This window comes from Plodia interpunctella, chromosome 8, assembly GCF_027563975.2.
Source record: "Plodia interpunctella isolate USDA-ARS_2022_Savannah chromosome 8, ilPloInte3.2, whole genome shotgun sequence".
Lineage (NCBI taxonomy): Eukaryota > Metazoa > Arthropoda > Insecta > Lepidoptera > Pyralidae > Plodia > Plodia interpunctella.
In genome coordinates, this window is record NC_071301.1 from 3,671,091 (window position 1) to 3,696,650 (window position 25,560).

Sequence of the window (25,560 nt, forward strand, 5' to 3'; positions counted from 1 at the left end):
TGAATTTTTGAAAGTAAAATTTATTTGAGTAAAATATTATTAACATGCATATTAGTCCAAAAAAATGCTAAGCCGCTTTACCGACTATGGGCATTTCACAAAATCTTTCACACATAATTAGTGTTAATTTATGTTCTTACTAAACCTACAATAAATATATAACAAACAAGCATTTACCTTATAGCAGTCGAGACAAACTACGAAGCCGCACTTGCCGCACGTCCAATGGAAGTTGAACAGAGTAGTCTCGCAGACATCACAGATCTCGCGCACGCCCTGAACGACACGTTTCCACGCTATCGTCTTATCTGTTGATCACATCATTTGTTATTTTTAGTTATATTCTAGCTTGCGATTAGATATGATGTTACCAATTAGTTTTTAATAGAATTTTATTTAACCAAATGTGAGATCCTTTAGTTTCAGCTTATGCATTGTATCAATAACTTTAGATTGACTTTTCAAAACTGCTCAAACTCAGCAATTATTCGGCTTAGGTAATAATAAATGTATTAACATTTTCGGCACGCCATATTTCAAAAATAAAATGTGACGCTTCCAATACTAAATTATTATACCCCCACTACACAGTTAGTCAAACCTACTGAGGTAGCTAACGGGAATTGGGGATTTTTAGTACATATACTACATATCTACGAGAAAACGCCAAAAATAATGTAATGGTCGAATAAGTAATACATTTATTAAATCACATTTTCAGATACGAATAGGTATATTTCTCATTTTACAAATGAAACAAAAACGAAAACAAACAAAATCATTTCATTGTTAGTTCAGTATGTTTGTGTAAGGAGCCAAGTACAAATATTTGCATTGATATTTGGCAGTTTTTAATTGCCTTGGTTGTGAATTATTATTTGGCATTGTATATACAATGACATCAACCCAAGCTTAGTTTAGTATTTACTACTTGGCAAACACACAATCTATATCACTCCAACACAATCAAATTGCTACATAGTGTTACCGACTATGTTTACAGTGACAGTGACTGAATTCTTACCGTCATTCAAATGGTGTGACTCCGCGTCTTTCTCTTGTTGTAACAGTTCACAGAACTGGTCTCCAATCTCCCTCAGTAGGAAGCAACTCATTTCTATATCTAACTCCGCCGCACCGACGGATGATGATAGCCATAATTTTTTATCCTCCTGCAGACAAAATGAAAATATTTTAGACGACATAGTTTTTTAACAACAACTGTAAATCATGTAATAATTATAAATCTCTGAAGATATTTAGTAATTTAAAATTGAGCATACGTCGACAATTTTAAAATGGAGTTCTTATATTTACCTCATCAGCGTCCTTGTATGGGTCGGAGAACCCGGCTATAGCTAATTGCCTATTCTTGGCATACTTCAGTCTTCGGAAAGCGTAGAAACGGCAGAAAATGTTGGGCATGTCCTTGTCGCGCTGCGCTGGCGACCAACGGCACTCGCGACACTTGGCCAGCCGCGGCGCCACCTCGAAGCACGGCCCGTTCTGCAGGAACGACTCGTTGCTGGGCCGCGCGGGCGCGCTGGCCGGCGCTCGTCGCGGAGGGTCCTCTTTCCGCCTGCCGCCGCGGCCGCCGCCGCCTCCGCGCGACCGCCGCCCTCTGGGTCGACCACCGGTCCCGCGTTTACTTGATGTGCTCCCACTTCCACTTCCACTGCCTCCTGAATCAGAGTCTTTGTCGTCACTTTCTTTATCACTTTCACTACCACTCTCGGACGCTTTCTTCTTCTTTGGCTCGTCGCCAGCTTTTCGCGCGACGATTCCCTTTTTTCTCTTCGCTTTGGGAGGTTTCCGCTTCGGAGGCGCGGCGGTTTCCCGGTCTGAACTAGAGCTGTCCTCTTCAGCATCCTCGACCCGTCCATTCATTTCTTTAGGTTTTCTCGGTTTCGACGTTTTACGGGCACCGCGCTGAATGGACTTGGCCGCTACTGGAACGACAATGTTTGAGCTCGAATCGTCCGGTTCAGACACCCGTGTTATAGTCATAGGAAGAGTTATACAAGTTCCACCACCACCGGAGCAATCTCCTTCGCCGATGGGCGCAGTCTCATGTCGTTGCAACCACGCTTTTTTGCCTAGATGTCTGACAGGCGCCGATCCATCTCTGGGCGGAGTCGATTTAGCTTGAGTCTCTCCGTCGGCGAGGGGTGTGACTGGCGGAGTGGCCGGCGGCGCGGGCGGTGTGGGCGCCGCGGGCGGAGCGGCGGACGGGGAGGGTGCTAACGCGGGCACAGGCGTCGCGGGCGCGGGGCTGGCGGCAGGCGTCAGCTGCGGCGCGGGCGACGCACCAGCCGCACGTTCAGGTGTCTCCACGCTGCCGTCCGCAGACGGCACCCGCACGTCGCAGGGCGGGCCTGGCGCCTGCGGAGCGGGCTCGGAGCCGTGGGGCGTCCGGCCCACGCTGGCAGCCGCGGCGATGAGTGGCTCCGGCGCAGGCAGCTCCTCTAGCCGCCGCCGCTTGGCGTCCGCGTCGGCCGGCTCGAAGGGATACCTCCGGCGCGGGGACAGGCGCTCGGGGTCGTCGCGCGTCACGCCCAGGTCCAGCGGCTGTGTCTGGCACGGGGACGACGAACCGGCGTCGCCATGCGCGCGCGGCGGCGGCCGCGGCTCCGGCGTGCGGCAATGTGCCACGGGCGGCGGCCGCGTGCGCGGCGCCGGGGAGTACGCGGACGGCGGTGGGTATGGCACCGGCGGAGGCTCCGTCTTTGGCATTTGCAGCTGGGGTTCGACGGCGACCGCGTAGTGCGCGGGACTAGGAGAATTGTTCGGTTTCCCGTAGAATTGTTGAGGCGCCGGGCTGGACACCTTGGGTTTGGCCTGCGGCGCCGCCTGGTAGTAGGCAGGCGAGCGCTGCGGCGGCGGCTGGTAGAGCCGCCGGTTGTTCTTGTCCTGCGCGGGCAGGGCGGCGTGCGGCGAGGTCTGCAGCGCGGGGTGCGGATGCGGCGGCGCGTGCGGCGACAGCCCGGTCCGGTACGGCCGCGAGGGAAGGTAATGAGGGGAAGGTTCGCTCCTGGGCTTGCTAGGATAAGGATGCTTTTGCTCCAGGTGGATCTGTTTGGCGTCGTGTTTGACTATCACAGAATTCTTTTCGGTCACCAGCGGCGGGGGAGCCGGCAAGTGCTGACTGTCTTTCAGTTTATCATACCTATAAGAATATCCGCTGTAAGGTGCGAAATTGGGTTCGCCCTTAGGCAGAGAAGGATGGGAGGCTGGTTTTTCAGATTTGGAAGAGATAGATAGCCGCGCATGAGGAGGGCAGTAGTCTGCGGACGAGGGTGCGGGCGCGCGTGGTGAGGGGTGTGAGGGGTGCGCAGAGGGGTGCCCGGGGGGAGAGTAGTACGCGCGTTCCGATGGAGGAGCTCTTAACCGCTCGTGCTCCGGGCCCGCGCCTCGACTAGGAGGTATGCTATTCAGCAGGGACCATGATAAACTCCTCTCCCTCTGTAAACAAAAATAAAAACTTCAATATAAACGAATTCATGCTTTCTACACAATAATTTCATTAGCAGCAAAACAAACAATAATAGCCACTTTTAAAAATTCATGTAACCTATTAACTGCAAATATACGACAACAACCTATACCAATGCCCCTATCGCTGCTGTTGTATATCTACGACTTACTACGAGAAAAAGTTCAAATATCACTTAATATGTTTATAAAAATGCACTCGTGAATGCAACCTTGTTATATGCGTTCAGTTACATAATTAAATGACCACTTAAAACGTTAAAAGGGAAGTGATGTAACATAATTATAATATAAATAGCATAATTAAAATCGTAACATTAATAGCATAATTACAATCGTAACATTAAGTTTGAATTTAAATTATAATAGCTCTTAGTTAATTTATCTAGAGCAGCATACAGGTATTCTTTCACTCTCTATTTGTATATATATATCTCATTTGATCTTTCATTCTAGAAAAGTTATTTTCATTCATACGTAGGTTTAAATACTGACAAATGCCAATGTTTATCACAAATTCATAATTAATGTACATTATTTCATAAAAGACAAGCAAGTATCTCTTACAAATGAAAATGTTTTGTATTTAATGCCTTGGAATATACTAGATGATCATATAGCGACTTCTTATGAGAAATGACAACAAGGAATTAAAAGCATATTAACCTTTTGGTTGGCAAGCCTAAACGACTCTTCGAAATGCCTCGACACTAGTTTGGACGCAGCATTCTCCTGTTCTCGCCTCTCCTTCTCTTCCCTCTCCTGCTTTTCCCTCTCCCTCTCTCGCTCTTGCTCTATCCGTTCTCTCTCCTTTCTCTCTTTTTGCTGTTTCTCCAATATATCGCGTTGTTCCTGTTCCCTTCGTTCTCTGTAACCAAAGATGGAAAGTTTAAAACAAATTGTAGATTTGACATAAATCAATGTCAATTTAGGTATAATGAGATAATTACATAACGATAAAATGATGTGGTTGTAAGTACGAAACCAAAATAATTAATTTAGGAAACAGGGCATTAACAAAAAGAAGCTAAAAATGAATACACAGGAAATAGAGAACGGATAAGCACGCAAAGTTGTTATAAACATGATAAATTAATGAATGAAATATGAATGAAGAAACAATGAAGTGTAAATAACAATCAAAAACCAACAAACTAAAATAAAATAATAAATCTGTACACTAATACTAATAGTTGGTTCTATTAGAAATCATGCCAGTCCCAAGTAAATATAGAACTTTATAAATTGAATGACAACAGGGCTTTGCTTATCAGAGCAATGCTTAATGTATGTAAGTATCGATAATATGTGTAGGAGGTATTTCCGTGGAATGCAGCTAAATAGGTCAAGGTCAAACGATTGTAAACAAGAATAAAGTGATAAAGGCCCATTTGTTCGTCAAAATATCATGCATACGCGATTTTTCCTTATAATTGTGATAATTATGTGAATATAGTTGATATTTATTACAAGCATGTAATGTAATTTTGTGGTATTAGGAGCTATTGAACGAATGCGTGTACGCAGCCAACCACGATTCCATAAAATAAACACGTACCGCAGTATTGCGTAGTTTGCATGTGAGCTTTTTTAACATAAGACCAATATAAGGCGAATCCACCAAATTCAGCGAATTGTTCGCGGGTGGTGTGGAGCCAGCATTACAATAACGATGAATAAAAACAAATAACATCACACTTTCACACAATCAACATTTAATCAATTCCTATGGTCAACAATAGGCGTAACCTGTTTATCAGAGCTCAGAAATATAAATTTAAATATATACGTTATGTTTGTAGAATACAGCGAAATATTGTAAATTACTGAGATAAGCAATAAACTATTACAGGTGTCAATAGATAAGATTGTAAGTGAAATTCACGAAAATATAAACACTGTTATCACAAATACTTAAACTTTAGTGAGATAGTGTAGTGTGGATATAAAACTGGATAATTATTGCAAATTTCGGCTTCACTTATTGCGCGACACTAAAAAAAATTACCAAATTAAAATTACAAAAGTACACAAAAGACACATTTCCGCGTACCTGTTATTTATTATTTACATATTTATCTTTGCCCTTGAACAAGTCTTTATATCAACTTTAGCGAAAAATAAAGAAAAAATATGTTTTACAAAGAGCAAATTTTATTCTGAGGTTAGATTTAAACAGGCAATGGTTTTCTAATGACGTCTTCAAGTGACATAGAAAGTAAATTTTAAAATTTTTAAATGGAGGCAATGGTCATACTTTTAAAATGCTATAATCTGCAAGTGAACCGCCTGGTATTTGTTTCTCAAGTAATGTTTTTATATCTGTGATCAAAACGAGCCGTTTAATTCAAATAAGTATAGAAGATTACCTATTTGACTCTTACTTTTTCCGTTTATCATAACTGTTTTTCTCAGGAATCAGGTTCAGAGGTATCCAGTTGGAGTTTATATCGAACTAGTGGTCCGTCCCGGCTTGGCTCGGGTACAAACGTATACACCCAAACAATCACTATTGGTAAAAACCGCATGAAATTCAGTGCAGTTTTTGAGTTTATAGCGAAAGGACAGACGCGGCAGAGGACTTTGTTTTATAATATATAAGAACAAGGATACTCGGGTCTTAAAGCAATGAAAAACCAAAGCTGTAAGTTACCGCGATCAAAAGATTAAACTATTTTGTGTGATTTATTCCGGCCTGGTATAAAGAATCCCTTGAATTTTTTCACACATTTTTAGCACAATCGGCAACAAAATTGTTTTAAGGTTCTTTTTTTTGTATTGAAGTAAGATTCAGCCTACTGAGATTTATTAGTAACTCAATTATTTTTCTGAACATATATTCCGCATTTTTTCTTGTTTTCGATTTTCTAAAACACTTGTTATGTAATGTTTGCCTAGAGCTTTGTTTTGCAATAGTTTTCTTTATCGGTGAAAAAAATAAGACAAAATTAGTAGAATAAAAATTTTGTCAAGTTATGTTTTCCTAGTACTTTGTTTACAAATTTCAAAAAAACCGAACATATTTATTACTGAACAAATTTTATTGTTTTGGTATTAGGTAGTTAAAAATGGTATTCATAATATAATATAGGTACTTGATAATGATTATTATTATGGTTCCGCCCTAGAATAGTACTACTAAATACTCCATATCTTGCCGTGGACGTAGTACGAGGCGACAGGCAGACAAAACCTTAACAGCTGATAGGCAACAATAGCATTCCCAAAGAGGGTTGACATCAGGCTGGTGGCTGGTTGGAAAATCATAGCCTAATTTAATGGCAATTTTGTTTACGCTAACCCTAAGGTTTGAGGAGTCACAGCTCTGAATGCAACCGAGAACACGCAAAGATGGGAGACAGATAATAACTTGATGATGTTTAAATATGTTTTAATCGAAATAAAAAATATTTTTACATCATGAAAACTATTTTTCAATTGCCTGTACTTGTACTATTCATAATAAAAGGAACCGGATCAAACCAGAATGTTTATTACAGTGGCTAAGACAGACAATGTTTTTACAAAAACTGCCTCCTCATAACCCGTCCTGTGTCAAAAGTAAGGAAACTAATTATTTATTTGTAAACATACGGAATTCGGGTAATGTATTTTTATTTAATCTAAAAATGGATTCATCTCCCGCTTATGGCGAAAGGAACCCTAATTTTTTGCTCATTAGTGTTCAAAATCCCGCTTTACCTAAGAAACGGTCTGGCGACAGCGGCAATCACTTACTATACAAGTAGCGTAGGACCTTTAATGCAATACCCGTGGACTTTTAATCTACAACGCAAATATTTGATTCATTCATAAATGTAAATTAAGCAAGTTTTTAATAAATAATATGCAACAATAAAGTCAGCATGTCGTCGTTGGCTGGTCGTTTACATAATATTTCTGTAGATTAGGCACGTCTGTGGTAAATAAGCTAAGTAAGAAATTAATCATGTTCTTGTCAGCTTTTATTTTAATTACAATGTGTGTATTATTAGTATTTTAAGATATATATTCAGTAAGGAATATGCACATAGAGAAGAAGAATGTGTGTATGTATACGTATGATATTCTACGAATAAATAATCTTAGATGATACTATTTTTGTTCGCGTGGAATCTTGTAACTCTATTTTGCGTTAGATATCTTTAGCCGTCAATCGGCTGATAACCTTTGTTTGGATGATATTGCATTACGAGTATTATGATAGAAGTCCAGACTAGGGAACTCCTCAACGTTTATAGCACGGTCATGAAAATTTACACGTAGCTTAAATACTAATGGCGCAATGCATTATTTTGATTAGCAAGATCGGCCAGGATCGGCTCCAAATGAGGAAACTCCTTAAGAGTTTACTGCACCGCGCGTTGAATGTGACACATCATCTCGCGACGACAGTAAAAACTTGTTTATGTGTCAAAGATTATTTTTTGTAAAACTGTAAAACTTGTTTTTTTATTACATTAGGCCATGCATGCAAAGACAGCACATCAAGCTACTCAAATTTATTGCGAAGTCGGCGCTTTTCAAAACAACCGCGTAGAGGTCCATGCAGGTTAACTATACCATGAAGCATTCGTCACAAAACTAGGTCACTAATAGTAAAGTAACTATTATTTTTTATTAAACTTTTGTATTCTATGAATTGTATTTCCAAAATTATGTGAGAATTTTTTTATACAAAAAATTTATTACTCATTTTAGAAATATATATAATTATATAAGCCAGCCTCGCACGCTGTCATTAGAAATAAATTTTCACTGTCAAGATTTTTTTTTAAGAAAAAAAGCTATTGTTGAGAAATCTATGCAAGTATTGTTATGCATACAATGGCTGTCAGACGATCCTATTGTAAACATGATGTTAATAATAATAACTAGGTACATAAGTACAAGATTTCGCATTCAAAAGAAATATTTAATGAACAACAGTATTGGTATGTATGACTTTATTTATTCTTCTTTTAATTTTTTTGGTAAATCTCTAAGTTTTATTTGAAATAGTTTACTTTATTCACATTGATAAACAAAATAGTTAAATAACATGTAATAATAAATTAATAATTTAACATAATCACTTTCAACCGGCTCAGCTTCGCACCACGACGTGAATGACCTACCTGCGATGATCTACTAACTACTGACCGACCTTGAAAAATAGATAAGTACATACATACAAAGTATCCCATACCTATCTTTTAATTAATATACTTAATGCCGTGTTACGCTATGCTTGCTTTATGCACTTTAGGGTTACGTGCAAGAGAGTTGCCTTGCACGTAGATGTAGTCACATCTAATAAACATCAGACTTAGCTCGGGTAAAACCATAATAAATTACACATAATCCTTCCTCAGGAATGACGCTATCTATTAAAAATAAAACCGCATCAAAATCCGCTGAATAATTTCAAAGATCCAGGCATACATAGGGACAGACAGCAGAAGGATGCGACTTTGTTTTCTAAGTAGAAATTTTAAGTTTTCCATTGATAAAATATAAACAGTAATCACAGTATAACAGGTAGTAGTATAAGGTATTTCGATCTTCAACTATATATATAATAAAACTTGTGTCACACTCCAGACCTATCCTGTGGAATCTAACGTTTATTGACCTGAATTCGGAAGTAATTGAGCGAAATTTACACATCATTATCATTACATAGTAGAAAATAAAGTCTCTTTCCACTCCCACTGTCTGTCCCTTTCTATCTCAACGGATTTTGATGCTGGTTTTTTAAATCGATAAGAGTTATTCAAGAGGATTATGTTTATCTAACATGCATAATATAACACTCGTGCAAAGATGGTGCAAGACGCCACTTGATTTATGGTATGCATTGATATTTTTATGTAAAAATAACTACCTCGCATTCCCAAAATTCGTATTAACTGCTGTTGACACGACGACCTAATAAGTTTACGTGTGTATAAACATTGAAATGGTTTTATTTACTGGTACTTAATTAAACGAGCGGCAAACTACATGACTGCTAGAATTGTGTCAGTATGGCTGTCGGCACATTACGCCAGCCCATACCTGGCGGACCCAGTGGACACATTGTAGCACATATAAGGGAATCTCATCGCTTACTTGTTTAGTCTATTTCATTTTCTGTAGACATAGCTCATCTGGTGTAGTCACAAAATACATAAGGACCATTATTATACAGTTGTTTATATCAGTGCAATTTGCCCGTTTGGCAAAAAGTTGTGCCAAACGTCGCCAGTCATAAAATATTCACTCTACAAGACTATACCCATTAGTTACTATGTTTATATGCAGAGTCGAAATAAGTCGCCCTATCGCGCCTGTCTCTATGAACGCGATAAACACAAAAACTATCGGATGGATTTTTGTACGGTTTTCACCAATAGATAGTAGAATAAAACCGTAATAAATTAGGTATACTTACACCTAAGGTGTAATTTATTATGGTTTTACAGAGGGACAGACAGGCAGCGGGAAGCTACTATGTTAACTCTGTAGTGTAGTGACAAGATTACAATGTCGGTACACTCTTCAATCACGGACCCACGGGGGCCGGTCATTAGGCCAAATGAAAAGGCCTCGGGTACCTTATAATCTAATAATAAGACAGTCTGCCGCTCGATGCAACATTGGGATCCACAAACAGACCGTCCTCCACAGCTAGTATTCAAGCTGTAGAATAATTACCTCTGCTTCTTATGTTTAAGGAAATAAAAGCCAGCAGACGGTGACTCGCTACTTCTTGACTACATATGGGCCCCTATCAAGCCGCAACATGGCGACAAGGAGCAACACATGTAAAATAGCTAAGGGTGTCGAGAGGTGCGGCCCCGGTTTCGCGAGACTAGTTTCTCGAGCGGGTTTCCCCGTTATTATGTGCCATTACGTGCAATACACTTCCACCCTGGAGCGTGTGTTCTGCTCTTGCTAATCCACTATGGCCGGCTGGTTAAGGTAAGCGCAGAGGCGGGGGTATAACTATATGTATGTGTATGTGTGTTGAGGATGATATGTGTAAATGAGTGTCCCCCTGGAGATCGGGTACGTGGTGACGCCACTCACCAACGGCTCGCCACAAGCCGCCAATTTTCCAAAGCATGATCAAATTATATTGTCTTACACGACATACCTACTAAGGTAACGGGAGATTTGTGTTGGTGCCTTCTGCGTTCAGATTTACGTAATATTCCGTATTTCAATGTTTAGCTTTTAAAAAAAATTCTAGCCAAGCGGGAATGTACAACTTTTTTGTATTACCTACAGCGACGACCATAGATTTATTATCAATGTTCAGGTCAATGGCCCCAAATTTAATATCAGCGTAGATAATGATAAGACAAAGGGATTATGTACGTTTATTATCACACTTATGCTTTCTTTGTTACGTTTACGTCCGAATATTGCAATCACGAGCCGTTTTCCACTCTCATGTACCTAATTATCTCATTTGATTTTTTTTATTCGATTTTCAAAATCCTAATATGAAACAGAAAAGCTAAATGCGTAGAATGAATTTTATTTGAACTATCTATATAAAATCATACGTTGTGATTGTGTCGTTTACATACATATATTTCGACATAATTTACACAAATAACATATATATAACTATATACCTATAGAAAATAGTTACAATGAATAATCACACATAAATTAATAAGCTACATAAACCGAAATAGGTACGAGTACTTAGTTACTCTCCGAGTTTAGCTAGCTAGCATGTTGCTGCGCATGATGCAAAAATATCCGTAAGTATTAATTCATTCGTAGTACCTATCAAACTTCCTGCCAGAACAAACTAAACCATTAGAATTAAAACGAAAACTAAACCGTTTGCAGTATTTAGTGTTTTTGTATTTCTATACTAATATTATAAAGAAGTAAGCGTTTGTAGGTTTGTATGTTGGGAGCAGGTAACCTCCGAAACTACCGAACCGATTTCAAAAATTCTTTCACCATTAGAAATGGTGTCTTTCAGCATTATCCAAGATTGCTATAGGCTATATTTAATCTCAAAATTTCCACGGGAGTGATGCCCCGGGCAACATCTAGTATTTTATAATTAACATTTCGTTTCATTATTTTAACCTTTTAACCTCTGCTACCGCCGTACGTTATTACGAAAAATATCCCCTAGCGTCAAATAGGTTTTACTGCATGAGGCCATCTGTATGCCTTGCATCCACTTAATTCATTCAATCACGATTTCAGGGGGCTTACCATCACCTCTTAACGCGATCCACTTTATGGCCTAAATTGAACTGCATCGCAAATTCGTACCATCGACTTAATTTTTAGTATGAATGCGATTCATTTTAGGTGCCCAAATTGAACTGAGTTGCATTGGAATCGTTCTGTAAAAGTTAATGGTAGGCCTGTAAAACGCCGTTAATTGGTCAACCATTTTAATCGCGTATAAAATGCAACATATTAATCGTCGAATTGTACACTTATTTCCTACAACACGAGGTCAGCACGTCCAGACATCAGAGAGACGTTGATATGCGAAGGGTGACCTTGACCTGAACATGGCTTGTACCTACTTGGTTGGCGACCTCCCACGGTGGTTCCAACAACAATCCATTGATAAATTCAATAACGTGCCAATTAGTGTCATTCTTTAATACATAATAGAATCGTGAAAGAAGAGAGTAACGTACATTTTATCGAGGTATTTATACCTTGCCTTTTAGAATAAATGCCATTGGTGAAATAAACCTTTTTTAACGCCCGACGGCAGAAGGCGGAGAGTTATCAAGTTCTTAGCTATGTTTGGACAATGTGTTTGGAAATCATCAGATCTTTGAAGCAAACGAATGTAAATCCGTTTTTTGAGGAAATAATATTTAAGTCATAGAATCACTATTTCTGAACAACTTTGATAGGTACACATATAGCTCGTTAGCTTCTTCCTTCCTCCTCAGTATCCGCTTACCGATTCTATCAATCTATACTAATATTATATTATAATCAAAAGCAATAAAACACATAATATGTGTTATATCATGTTGTTTATGTTTTACATGAAATCTATGGTAATAAAAGCGTTGGTAACCTAAATAAAGTAAGTAACGAAACGAATGTCACCAAGCAGTAACGCTTTTTAAAACTCACAAGAAACGACTACATAACATCTCTTATACAATCTGACCTGCTACATAATTATTAAAATGAGGAAAACGTAAAACCAGATCATTATCTTCACGATTGGCTGATTCTGTTCGTGAGCACTTGCCATGAATACACAGCGAAGGGCTTTTGTACTGTAGTTTTTTGTTCGTAGGCCTCACGTTAAGGTCAAGGTCACAGTGGCTACAAAAGTGGCACATGTTCGTTGTTCGTATTGAATGTATTTTTAATAGGGTTCTAAACCTTTTCAAATAATTTCAATTACGTAATCATACGAGAGATTTAGATACATACAGTTCGATGTATTAACACAGTGCCTACAGTTCTTGCAAAAAATTGCATAATTATCAATTTTTAAAGACGTTGTTTCTAGGAATCAATTGTTTATTCTAACACTAATTATTGGTAAACAAATTTATTAGCTATAGAATTACAATTACGCCAACTTAATTCATTCCAATTAAGTTTCATTGCGGATTTAATGAAACAAGTTTTACGAAACTGTATAGATTTATGAGGTTTTTGCAAGTCAGCGTTTAATTCAAGCGTTTAATTCGCTTATTGCATGTCATTACCGCCGGCTCCTTTCAACGGAATTCCATGACTCATTTTATTTACTAACCAGTCGCTATAGGTTAGCCGAGCTGCCATGAGTCATTCACTACATACACAGTTGTTATAATATCTTAAATAACTGATGACATTTCTATCTGTGTAATTTGTCATTACATCAGCAGTGATTAGATGTGAGATAAGATACTAAGCTATCAAGATTTAGTTAATGACCAAAATCGATGTTTTATCTGTACAAAACATCATCGATGAGAACATCACCCTGTGGAGTAAATGAAAAGGGAATTTGATATTTTGACTGCTGAACTGAACTAAACTACCTCAATAGTCGGCACTGAGCCGCTGATTAAAGTAGCAAAGTTCCTGATGAATATGGATGATTTGATGAATTAAACCTCTACAGTCCATTTGATATGGTGATGAATGACATGGTGATAGGACTCACCGTAGCAGTCTTTCATGTCTCTCTCTATCGTAGGTCGCCGCCAGGTAGTCATCGGCGATGGTGTGATGCAGGGGGGCATGCAGCGGCGGCTGGTACCGCTGCTTCCACAGCAGCTCGTTGGCATACAGCGAGGGCGGCGGCGGGGGCAGGTGCAGCAGGGGCGGGGGTGGACCGCCGCCATAGCCGTGCGCCATTCCGCGCCACTCGCGCTCCTCCACCGAACTGGCCGATCCGCCTGAGCGGACACCGCTCACTCCAGAATCGGACCTCTCGTCCGCATCGCGCGCGCACACTATCACACAGTCGTCCTCCTCGGAGGCCACGGCGCTGGCAACACCATCCGCGCCTGCACTCACTTCACTGCGCACTTCACCTTCACTGGCACACACTTCTGGCTTCACTTCCTCCTGTTTTACACACTTGTTTTCGTCACTGACTTCGACATCACCAATCGCACTCACATTTACAGCCGCACCTGAAACAAAAGAAATCCTCCGTTATTACAAAGTTATTTGCATAATGTAAATAGGAAAGCATGTTAACAAAAATCTTTGCAAAACAAATTAACTACCTAAACCATGATAGAAAGATCGATAAACTAGGTAGCAACACGTCTATCAATCAGCGGGGCTTGACTTGCATACAGTAATCTCCCTGACAGCTAAATCTTCTATAGCTGACGTCATTATTTGGACAGTCGTCAGTAAGTTTGGGCTAATGCCAAAACAAGCTCATTCACACGCTGCCCCAACTACGCAAAAATATGTATTGTATGCGGAGCGGACGCCCCGCAGTTAGTTTTAAACAAGTCATCGGGACCATTTAGCACTGTCACTCTCAATAAAGCGACGTGAATAATGTGCTGATATTATTGGAACAATCCCAATTGATCGCGAGAATTAAACAAGATGTCGCAAGTTAATTTTGGGTTGGTTATTGTCGATCGACCTTGACATTAATTTATTTTATTTCCATTGCCTGGCTAGCTAGAGACTTACTTTGTTTATTATCAAGAAATGTATTACTAATTGGTACGTTGAGACCCGGAGCAGAAAGGTAAAAAAAAATGATAAAAAATTATACGTGGGTGAGTAAATATTATTGCCAATGTGAATGACTGTTGGACGTTACCCAATAGGTACTCTGCTACAGCAGCGGATGATCAAGAATTTGGCGAGAAACCAGAATGCGGGCAATCACGAGTCGCGCGACTAATTATTCAGTAAAATGTTTAACCTTCAAAAAGTCTACGTGCCACGGACAATACGGACATGTCAAGCTTACTCTTAAAGAGCAAGCTTATCAATAAGTCAATAGGAAGTTTGGCATACAAACACAATCTTTATTACTTCACCTTGATAGTCGCAATGTGCGTAAAACCGTGACGATCACAGATTTATATTCGATCGTATTTGTTACACACTGTACATAGTACAGCACAAGTAGTACGTAATGATATTGCCCAGCCACTTACGTATGCTATTGACAGAGTTCAATCATGTGGAATGGAATGAGACTACGACAATCTGCAAGTACAACACGAGTTCACGTAAATGACCGTTATGCCACACTAGCTGCACCCCGCGGTATTACCCGCGTAATGATATAGGAATATTATTTAAGTTTTATGCACAGTAGCGCCACCTACCTAATAAAGCGCCATTTACCATCGGTTTGTTTGACTAAATCCTACGGAAACGAAATTTTAATGAACGGCTTGATGTATGATTTATGATGACGATATTTAGCTGTTTAGATACATAATTGCATAAAGTTATTTATATCATAACACAAAAGTAACAACGATTGTAGTTTCATGCATACAATGCTTTATAAATTGAAATCTTATATCCTCCCGAAGAAATATTGCGAAATTGTACCTACAACCTTCGTACATTAAGGAAGGTACTTCCCTTACCCTTCCTAATAAAATATAAACTATATAAATACTTATGCAATGCATGGCAAATATCCAGAATTTTGACGCAAGCAATCCAATAAAATGTACAATCACGTAAATACAGTTACAAAGTATTTAATTAACAGATAAGAACGCGTGATAAAACCGTAACCAATAAAATCAATTCCCTGTAAATTTATCGAAACCTTGACAAACAATAAGTTTAAACAAATATAAATAAAATAAGTCAATAATTGCAATTAAAACGAAAACATTCTAAAGCATTTAGGTACCTGTTATTCAAGGAAATGAGGACGTAAAAACGCAACGAGAGGCTGAACAGCCCGACAGGTTTCAGTAAACAGTTCCATAACTAGAAATTCAACAGGCATTATCTGTAGATACAATGTTCAAAGAATACGTTGACGAAGAGAAAACAAACTCGTCTCTCCACAAACAAACGACTATTGAGCGAATGTAAACAAAAGCTGCGAGACAATGCGACAGTGATCAGCGGGCGAGCACAATGGGGCAACAAATAACTCCATGGGGAAGTGCGGCAACAGAGCAGCCATGACAGCGCTGATTGACAAGACAAACGACGAGACGGAACCGGTGAGAGGTTTTCATTAGATAGAATAGAAAGGAAGGGAAGGCAAAAAGTTGACACGGAGAGCCGGCGAAGCGCGACGATCGCTCCGCACGCCGACGACGCCCGTAAATCCTGACCACGGTTGTCGGCTGAGTTATTCATGAAGGGCGGGTCTCCGGTAGCCGTTTCTGCGCCCACTGCTGCACTCGCTCATATCGAGTTAACGCGACCTATGTAAATTCCTGACGCAGCGCTTAATGGGAGATTTAAACAGTATTTGTATACTGTTTACGCTTTTGCGTCTAATAAATTCACAACAATTCTATAAAATTCCCCACTATAGTTTCATTTATCATTTTCCACGAATTAGTTCGTCCTCACAGGGACAGTTCACAATGTCAGTGGGGGACTCCCCACTAACCGCTGCGTCAGGAATTTACATAGATCGTGTTAACTCGACATGAGCGTATTGTATGGTTTTCTCGGAAAATAATATGCAACTGCTGTTTACCAAAACAGCAGTTGTACCAGCAGATGTTATATTTTCCGAGAATACGACAACTAAATACTCACCAATCTTAAAGTTCAAGTAGGTACCTACCTACCTTTATGTAAGTAGATACAAGAATGCGCTCATTATATGGTGCTCCATTATTGCGGTCGGGGTCGAGAGGTCGAAACCATCAAACCTATTTCGTTGACTCAAAGAACTGGCTTTAAAGAGGATGTAGAGTGTGCGGTGCGCGTGACTAAAATCGATTAATCAGGCCATTTGAATATTCATCGACTTCATTGACCTCACGAATATCGAATAGACTTAGCAGTAGGCCTTTTACAGGCTATTTGATCTCGTTTTCACAGGCCATAGATTATGGCTTAGAGATTATTAATAGTTGTACTTTACGTTGAATAGAAATAGATGACGCATTGCCTGCGATGAGGAGAGACCAATAATCTCATTAATACCTAGTTGCTACATTGTCTGAGCTAGTTTGTCGAGTCAAAGCTATCTCGTTAAAGCCACTAGAGCGTGTCAAGTCACCAAGCGTGTAATGAAACACTTCCACTCGGACAATAACCGTTAATAGGACATTTAGCAGTGACAAAGCTTTCTCTGTATGCTATAAGTTTCGTGCGAGATACCTACATGTTCGTAATTACTGTAGGTATTGCGCAAGTGCCCGTCGATAATGTACTGAAAACTGAGCATGTAGGTCTGCCGCAAAACCGCACGCCTCGCTTTCTAGTGAATACAAAATTCATTTTTAATTGAACAGGAATATCATAATTTTATGAAGTTGGAGTTTCACTTCTTCATGCCAAATTATACTATGGTAGGTACATCATTGACCGTCTCGTTACAATAGCCTATTGCACTAGGTAGTCAAACTATAGAAATTGTGACTGTTTTCTATTGAGAATAGGTATACCTAGATGGTAGTATAAACAAACTTGTGATCGACACGTAGGTAAATTAGAAGGTTCTATGTATGAACAGTTCAACGTTGTCACAAGTAAATTACCCGTAACAATGTAGGTAGAGTAGGTACCTACCTATTTACGTACGACTAATGAATCACAAACCCATTTAGCAATTAGTTACATTTATTATACAGGCTTCTCCAACAATAAACAATGGATCGATAACATCGACCATTATCGTACGATCCGATAACGTAGGTAGACGTGCAAATAGAAATAGTGTTTTATTTTTTCTTATTCGACTCGGCCGTTGATGCAAGGGGTGAGGAATGCAATAAGAGGTCATTTTTGATAAGATATACCTACTAGGTCGGTAAGTAGGTAGGTACCTACATTACTAGATATAAGAGTCTATCGCGAGATTATACTAACAATCTCGCGGGAATTTCGGGGTAAAAAGTACCCTATGTGTTATTCCAGGTTAGGTATATTCTACCTACCCATGTACCAAATTTCATAACATCCGTCCAGTAGATTCTGCGTGAAATCGTAACAAACTTAACAACACACAAATTTATGCATTTATAATATTAATATAAATTAGGAAAACATGATAGAAAATAGGACTGTAGTCCAGTCTTCGATTCCCTCTCCATAGATAGGTTACCTACCTACCTACTCAATGATGAATTACCTACAAATAGACACTATAGCTAGTGTATAGCTAGGTACCTTCATACCTACTGACTTCAAACTAGTTATGTGCACATAGTAATTTTGAAGAAAGATTGTGAAAATAATATTGGAACGATATCTAGTATTACTTTAGAAAGGTGCCTTGGCAAATAAAACGGTAAATTTAAACAGGTGTTAATGGAACTTCTACGTAAAATATGTCTGGCGGGCATAGGTATCTAGAAACTGCAGTTGTCCAATACGTTTAGCAATTGTTTTTGTACACAAAACTAAGTTACTTATTATAAAATGATTATGAATATCACTCACCTGTCTGTAAGTTTATATAAAAAGAAAATAATAATAATAATAGCTTAGCAGAAACTTTGAACCACTTCTCACAAAACAGCAAATCAACGTCAAATTTCTTCGACCACCACAGCAAAAAATGCACTATCACAGATCACAGGAAAATCGGCATATCCAATTCAGTTTCAATCAAATCCGTTGGACGGCGTCCTTGACTGGGTTCAGGAAATATTAACTCGTACTCACACCACACCAGTTGGCTATGACTGTCTAGGAAGATTTACGACTTTGTCAAATTGTTGTATGAAGTGACGTGCGAAAGGTCCAATAGCGCACAAAGAACTGAACTGCCGCGGGGAGGGAAATGGTGGCCGCACGGAGCGGTGCGGGGGGAATCGGAGCTCCAGTCTCGCGCGCGACGCGACTACGACGCTGCAGCAACGTAGCAACAAGTGAACGGCAGCGCGGGGGTGAAACATGCGGACAGGGGGGAATTCTGCTTCCCCCCTCACATACAGTCCTCGAGGCACCTGATGACTGATGGCAATGCAACCCGCCCCATTCCTCATAAACGATGGAGTATTGTTTTTAAATTACAGTAGCTAACCTACCTACATACAACAGGAAGGGCAGATGGCGATATCACGATGCGACCGACATGTCATGTCGGTTACAACATCGATAGACTTGTTAACCAACTTAAATTATTAGGGACATAATATTAAAATTACAACAATGAACTGAATTTGTTTTTAATGAAGAAGATAAGAATTTTGGTTGATAATTTTAAGTAGGTATTAGAACTACACCTACCTACCGCTAGGTGCCTACTACTTCTTACTCGGGTACCTAAGATACTAACTGTTAGTTCACAGAGTTAGTTACTGGTGTGGTCAACGTAAGTAATTAGTAACTAATGACACATAGTATAACCAAGTTTTCTGAAACATGAATGATCGATCTAATCATGCTGTTTTCGTATAGGTACTACCTACGTACGTAAATGTTGATAAACTGGCAAAACCATAAACAACGTTCCAATTTCCTATACCAATTTTGTCTATGAATAGAAAAAATAAACAAATGGCGATCGTTGACCAACATACCGAAACGGATACAACATGCTAACGATTTGGCAACGTGCCAACTATTCCGTGACAAGCAATTCGTTCTCAGTTCAGTTTTATAAATAACACAAAGAAGGCAGTACATGGTTATGTGGCTTGGGTTTGCAAATCAAACAATCAATCTGCATTGATTACAAAATATCAATAAAAATCTCTAAGGATCACCTTGGAGCATGTAATAATAATCATTTGCCTCCTAATAACCAGATGGTCGATCGAAAAAACAGCATTTGCATAACGCATGCATGCGCAAATATTACATAGAATCATTTATGTAAAACAGTTACTTACTCGATTACTAACAAAACTTATTATTCGGCAGTATGAATAAAGACGCAGAACTTGAGGTAATAACAATTACTTCTTGAACTATTACTAACGTATTTGCAGGCGAAAAAAGTAATTAACTTTTTGTTATGTAGTTCAAGTATTTTACAATGAATATCCTATCGTGTTTTTACCTTGCGCCATCATGCGGGCGGATACTGACATAGACAAATAAAAAACCTGTTCGTAGTTTTTTGTAAAAACAACCAAAGAGGTCACATACCTCGTTTTGGCCTTGTGCTAATCGAGTTAGCGTTAACACGCCAATGAATAAATGCTTCGTATTATGTTCAATACAGTAAAAAAATATAACTGGAAAACCATTTAAAAATGTTTTCTTTAAAATTATTTTAATGAGGCATTTTAAATCGTAATGCAAATGGATGATAGTCTGTTTTCTTATCTCGCACGCCAATCACACACACAATTTCACACAGCCTTGTTAATAATCCTAAATATAACTGTTCAAACAATGGTTCGTTATACTTCGGAGATAAGTTAGATAGTGGGGTATTTACTGATAAGGTGAGCAAACACCAGTCGATAACCTGGTTGCAGCAGTGATAACAGTTAACAGTGTTATCCATCCGTTTGTTTAAAACGAAGCTGATATTATAGTCATTCATGTTGTAGGTAGATGCAAGAAATACACGAGTTTTCATTCCAGATACATTTTCAGTTTCCTGGTAGAACAACGTAAGTAGTTCCGCGAATTCTGTGCCAAGTATTTACAAACAAAATATTTGCCTGAAGTATTACCGCCCACTATGAATAACTCAGAGTCAAGTATATATTTTATCGCTGCTGATATAAAATGGTAATAAAAGTATGTGTGTATGTATTATATTTCTGTTTGTCCTTTACTAATTTGGAGTTACATAGAGGTCACATACAAATGACTAAGCTTACTCGCGTCATTCGGTATCTATTTGCTATTCTTCTTATATATTTTTATATACTTATATAGGACACAAGCTTTAACCTATGTGTTATTCCCGGTTATATTTTAGCTGTGTAGGTATTACCTACCTAGGTAAGGTACCAGATTTAATTAACATCTACCTGTACAATAGTTTTTGCGCGATTGATTAACATCCTCACTCACATACAAACTTTCGCATTTACAATATTAGTAGGATCAGCTTTGAAAATCGAATATTTTTTTTATTCAAATAGTGAGAACAGAACAGAAATGAAAGTGAGTCAATAAAAACCTCATTGAAATTTATGCGTCAATATTAAATCTAACCTAATTTAAACCATTTCAATTAACGCTAATTACAACGAATGGAATAAAAATAAAACAAAAAGGACAGACATTGAAAATGAATAAACAGACAACATAAGACGTAGTTATGAAAGTACCTTTGTATGAAAATGATAGCGTTATCAACATGTTATCAGACGGTTATCTCATCAACGAAACGCATTGTAGAAGTAGGAGATAAGATACAGAGTGGGACGGAAAGGTATTTGCTATGTTTGTAATAAACCGTTCCTATGATTTCCGGATAGTGACAAGACGCGAGTTGCGTGGGAGAAAATTTATGATATGAAATGATGTTAAGCTTGCGATTTTGCGAAACAATTAGTATATGACTGAAATACTAATTAAGATTATAATTTAGAAATTATTGTACAGACAACTACAGGTTAAGTTACTCTAAATTCAATGTAGACGCGAATTGCAATTTATGTGTTGTTTACTATGCATGATTTCAGATATTACCGCTTATATCATTACACCAGGATGTTACTTCGCTGTCGGCAATTCAGTCAGACTCACAGAACAATGTGTTATTCATTCCGCGTTATCGATAGCTTACACAGCTGTGCCTGCGGGCGCTCCTCCACAGTCTCACTATTATTTATCACGATTAAATGAATTCGTCGTCCGGCCTGCCTGATGCAATAGCTATGAATCATTGTGATATTCATGAACGATGAGACGATTAAATTGTGAAACACTTGTGCCATCTAAAACAGGTTTCTAAGCGACAAAAACAAACGAGCGAAAAATAACCACTTTCTTTCTACTACTCCCCAGACAAGATCTATCAAATGTCAAATTTGATGAAATGCGATTTTTTTTATCGATACCGTATCGGCGCCGAAGAGTTTCATCACCGTAGCAGGATGGGGCCGAGACCGGTCGCGACCGAATTTCAAAAACCACACGACGCAATAAATTGTTGTCTCTCGTAGAGCAAACATCGGCGTTCAGTCGCATTCATGCATAATTGATGAGGGTTTAGTTCGGAACGAGCGCGTGGATTCCTGGCGGTCACGACTCGGTCGGCCCGGGAGCCCCGGCAGCCATTTTGTGTTACTTGCCCGCCCCACAACCAGTGCATCGTGAATATTAATTCAACTTATAATATTACACTACTTCACACTCGGATAACAGCCTCAATTTACAAGATCTCAATTTCTTCATTCGCTGGCATGCGCCGCGCTCGATGCTGCTGCACGTACGAGCGACGATAATGATGCACAGCTTAATTTGGGCACGCAACACATATCTAATGCAAAATTATCATTATTAGTTTCTATTGTTACCGCCTGAGTAAATAGAGCGTTGCACCGGTGTAATACATGATACATTTAATGGTACAATGCGACGGTAACTCTCACGCATGCTTATTCTACCATGTAATCGTAATCAAAGCCATTTCTCTTGTAACGAGCGACTCATAATTAATAAAGACTTTTCACAACAATCAATAAAAGAATTGCACTTTGTGGAATACAATGATTTTATTTTTTTAATTATCCGCGTTTTTTCTACGGCTACTACTCGTATCCCACATTACTTGTAAAAGTGATGTGGTGTGTGTGTGTGTGTGTGTAAACTAGGCATGTGTGTGTGTAAACTAATAATGATATTTTTTTAACTTTGATATTTAAAATCACTATCAATATATATGTAAATATTGATAGTGATTTTAAATGTCAAAGTTTGAACGTTATGTCTTACTTCCTTGGCTCCGTGTAGCTTATCAGTCTTATTTACGGTGATATGCTGCGGTCGGGCCTGCCCTAGGGCGGCGTGCTCATTATCGATGAAAGTCTACCGCCAGCGAATCGTAATAATGTGAAATGAAATACCGCAACCGCCTGCCTCGTAACCGCAACTGAAAATACCGAATCTTGTGATATCTCATGAGAGCTTTGAAAACCCGCAAATGTATTTAGTTCCTTTTTAGATAATTACAGAACTTTTTCCTCCTAAAGTCTCCTTAGAACATAAGTCGCCATTTCAAGCATCACAATCTACAAGTCTGACTATAAACTACTTTAAACTAGTTTAAATTAAACAAAATTACATTCAAGATAAGCTTGAAATCAAAAATAAATTCATGTGAATGTTGCTTGCAAGCTTTTCTAAGCAAGGTCTGAGTGTAAGTGCAAACAGCTGCTAACGCCAGCCGCACTTCCTGTCGAAGCACCCATTGTTAGAACCTCCATTTTTATGAGACATTCGAGTCGCGTGAACGTGGCTCATCAACTCATAAGACTTATGTGTCTGTCACGCGTTGACATGCAGACTCTTTGCCAAATTTTAAGATTGTGATTGGCATGCCAGATAAAAAGTGGTTCGTTTTAGAAATGATTTGATGGTTTTGGCAACATTACGTATCGGAAAGCCAACCACGAGATACAAATATCAGTCACGTTTGAAACCAGCACTAGACTGCCTAAAGACAAGAATATATATACACCGTTTTAAATACCACATAACAGCAATGAGTATTCGTGTTGTGCGCTTGTGATCAAATAGCTGCATCTCCGTTTTCAGTGAAAACGCCAACGTAAGTGAGAACGCATTCTTGATGCAATTTTGCGCAGTTTTTGCACACGAGTCGTCCAAGTTGCAAGAGCAACCAATGATTAGTTGGAAATGCTGGGAACTCGCAGCGTGAGATCGGAAAGTCGTGATTGCCCGCCACGACGCCACCGCCCCCTAGCGGTTAATTCGCTAATCAAACGGCACAATGACTCCATTGTTACCGAGGCATTTTTCACTTGTACTGTTTTCGATTGAATAGCAAACAATGACTTCCTGCCTCGCGACACCGCCTGGGAAACTCTTTCGCGTACACTATAGGAAAAGTTGGGTAAACATTACGAGTCATGTTTAGCTCGAGAAATTATACAAACGTAGGTACAGAATGTGTGCGAGGCGTCGAATGTATTATTCAGAAACAAAGGAGAGCTAACTATTATATCAAAACTTGGAAACAAACGATTAATGCGTCATTTGGGTTTATATTATGACACGACAGTGAATCTGTCGACAAGATGTTTCATGGTTTAGCAGACAATGTAAATCTGTCATGTACTGTTTTATAAAATAAATATCTATAAAAAGCAACTATAAGTAATCCCAGGAGTTGAATTGGTTTTTGTAACACACAGACAGACAGAAAAGTAAAAGCCAATTTCCGACATATTATTCATGTCTATCCTCAATAAAAATACATATATCAATACCAAACAAAAACTAACGTCATTTACGTCGGCGTACACAGTCGTTCATCACGGCGGGACGACCCCAGACCATACATCACGGGGGTGGGTCCGCCTCGTCCACCCCGGCTTATTCAAAACAGGCGCATTAAACCCTCTCAGCCATTAACGTCTATGTCTACACCAGGATCAAGTGTTACCTTATAAAAGTTTGCTTTTGGATAACTGCCAAATGCTTGCATAAGAATCTTTATCTCAATGTATTGAATGGCAATTAGTTTTTAAGTTTTTTTTTCAGTTTAATAAAGGCGTCGTCGTAAAACAGGATCAGTATGTTAGCGAATTGGTATTACTTATTACAAAGTAATTTTAAAAGAAAAATAAATTATACCAGCCATCACAAACACCAGCCTTACTTCTTAGAAGTGTTTGTAATTGCAATAACCATTTATGTTATGTTAATAATGATCGCCCATGTCAGAATTAATGACAAATTAAATTGAAAATATTCTGAAATTCCTACAAAATAGAAGTATAATTTTGACCACATGTTGGTTCGGTTTCATTCTCAATTTCAATGAACTGATTGACAAGAAGTTGACTGCTTTCTATTTATTTGACAAAGAATCTTGCTTTTTCCATATTCGCGTAGACGAAATCGAAGGAGAGCTAGATAGACAAAGTTTCATACATGTTATTGTATATTACTTAATTGTCTATATAAATAATTATTAAGAAGGTATATTATTAATATACACTCTGATAAATTTAAGTTTATAGATTAATGATATGATGCGAACAGTGAACTCTATTATTTAACTTAAGTTACTTAAAAAGAAACGAATATAGGTCAGCATAAAAATACAATAGATGTAATTAAATTACAACTAAGCATAAAAATTGTCTCAGTCTATTTCGTAAAAAATGAAAGTCGAAGAGTGGTGTTTTATTTTCAAATTTCGTGTCTTTGAAAGATTATTGAACTGCGAACAGGGGGTGACAAGAGGAAAATGTCACAATTCAGGCGCAGAGCGGGTGATGGGGTGAAAGGGGTGGCAGCAAACCCCCTGCAAAACGCTCACAGCTTGTTTACGTTGTCACCCATGAA

At 38.8% G+C, this 25,560-nt stretch overlaps 1 protein-coding gene across 1 annotated transcript in view; it reads right to left on the reverse strand.

The window, feature by feature from the left end:
- The window catches only part of LOC128672133 (lysine-specific demethylase 3A-B-like), a 149,468-nt gene that overhangs the window by 3,819 nt on the left and 120,089 nt on the right, over positions 1–25,560 (reverse strand). Inside the window, exons 9-13 of the mRNA XM_053749074.1 lie at positions 13,631–14,105; positions 4,159–4,360; positions 1,318–3,462; positions 1,025–1,172; positions 178–308 (exon numbers count right to left, since the gene is read on the reverse strand). Of these exons, the coding sequence (XP_053605049.1) occupies positions 178–308; positions 1,025–1,172; positions 1,318–3,462; positions 4,159–4,360; positions 13,631–14,105 (3,101 nt within the window). The remainder of the gene's footprint in view (positions 1–177; positions 309–1,024; positions 1,173–1,317; positions 3,463–4,158; positions 4,361–13,630; positions 14,106–25,560) is intronic.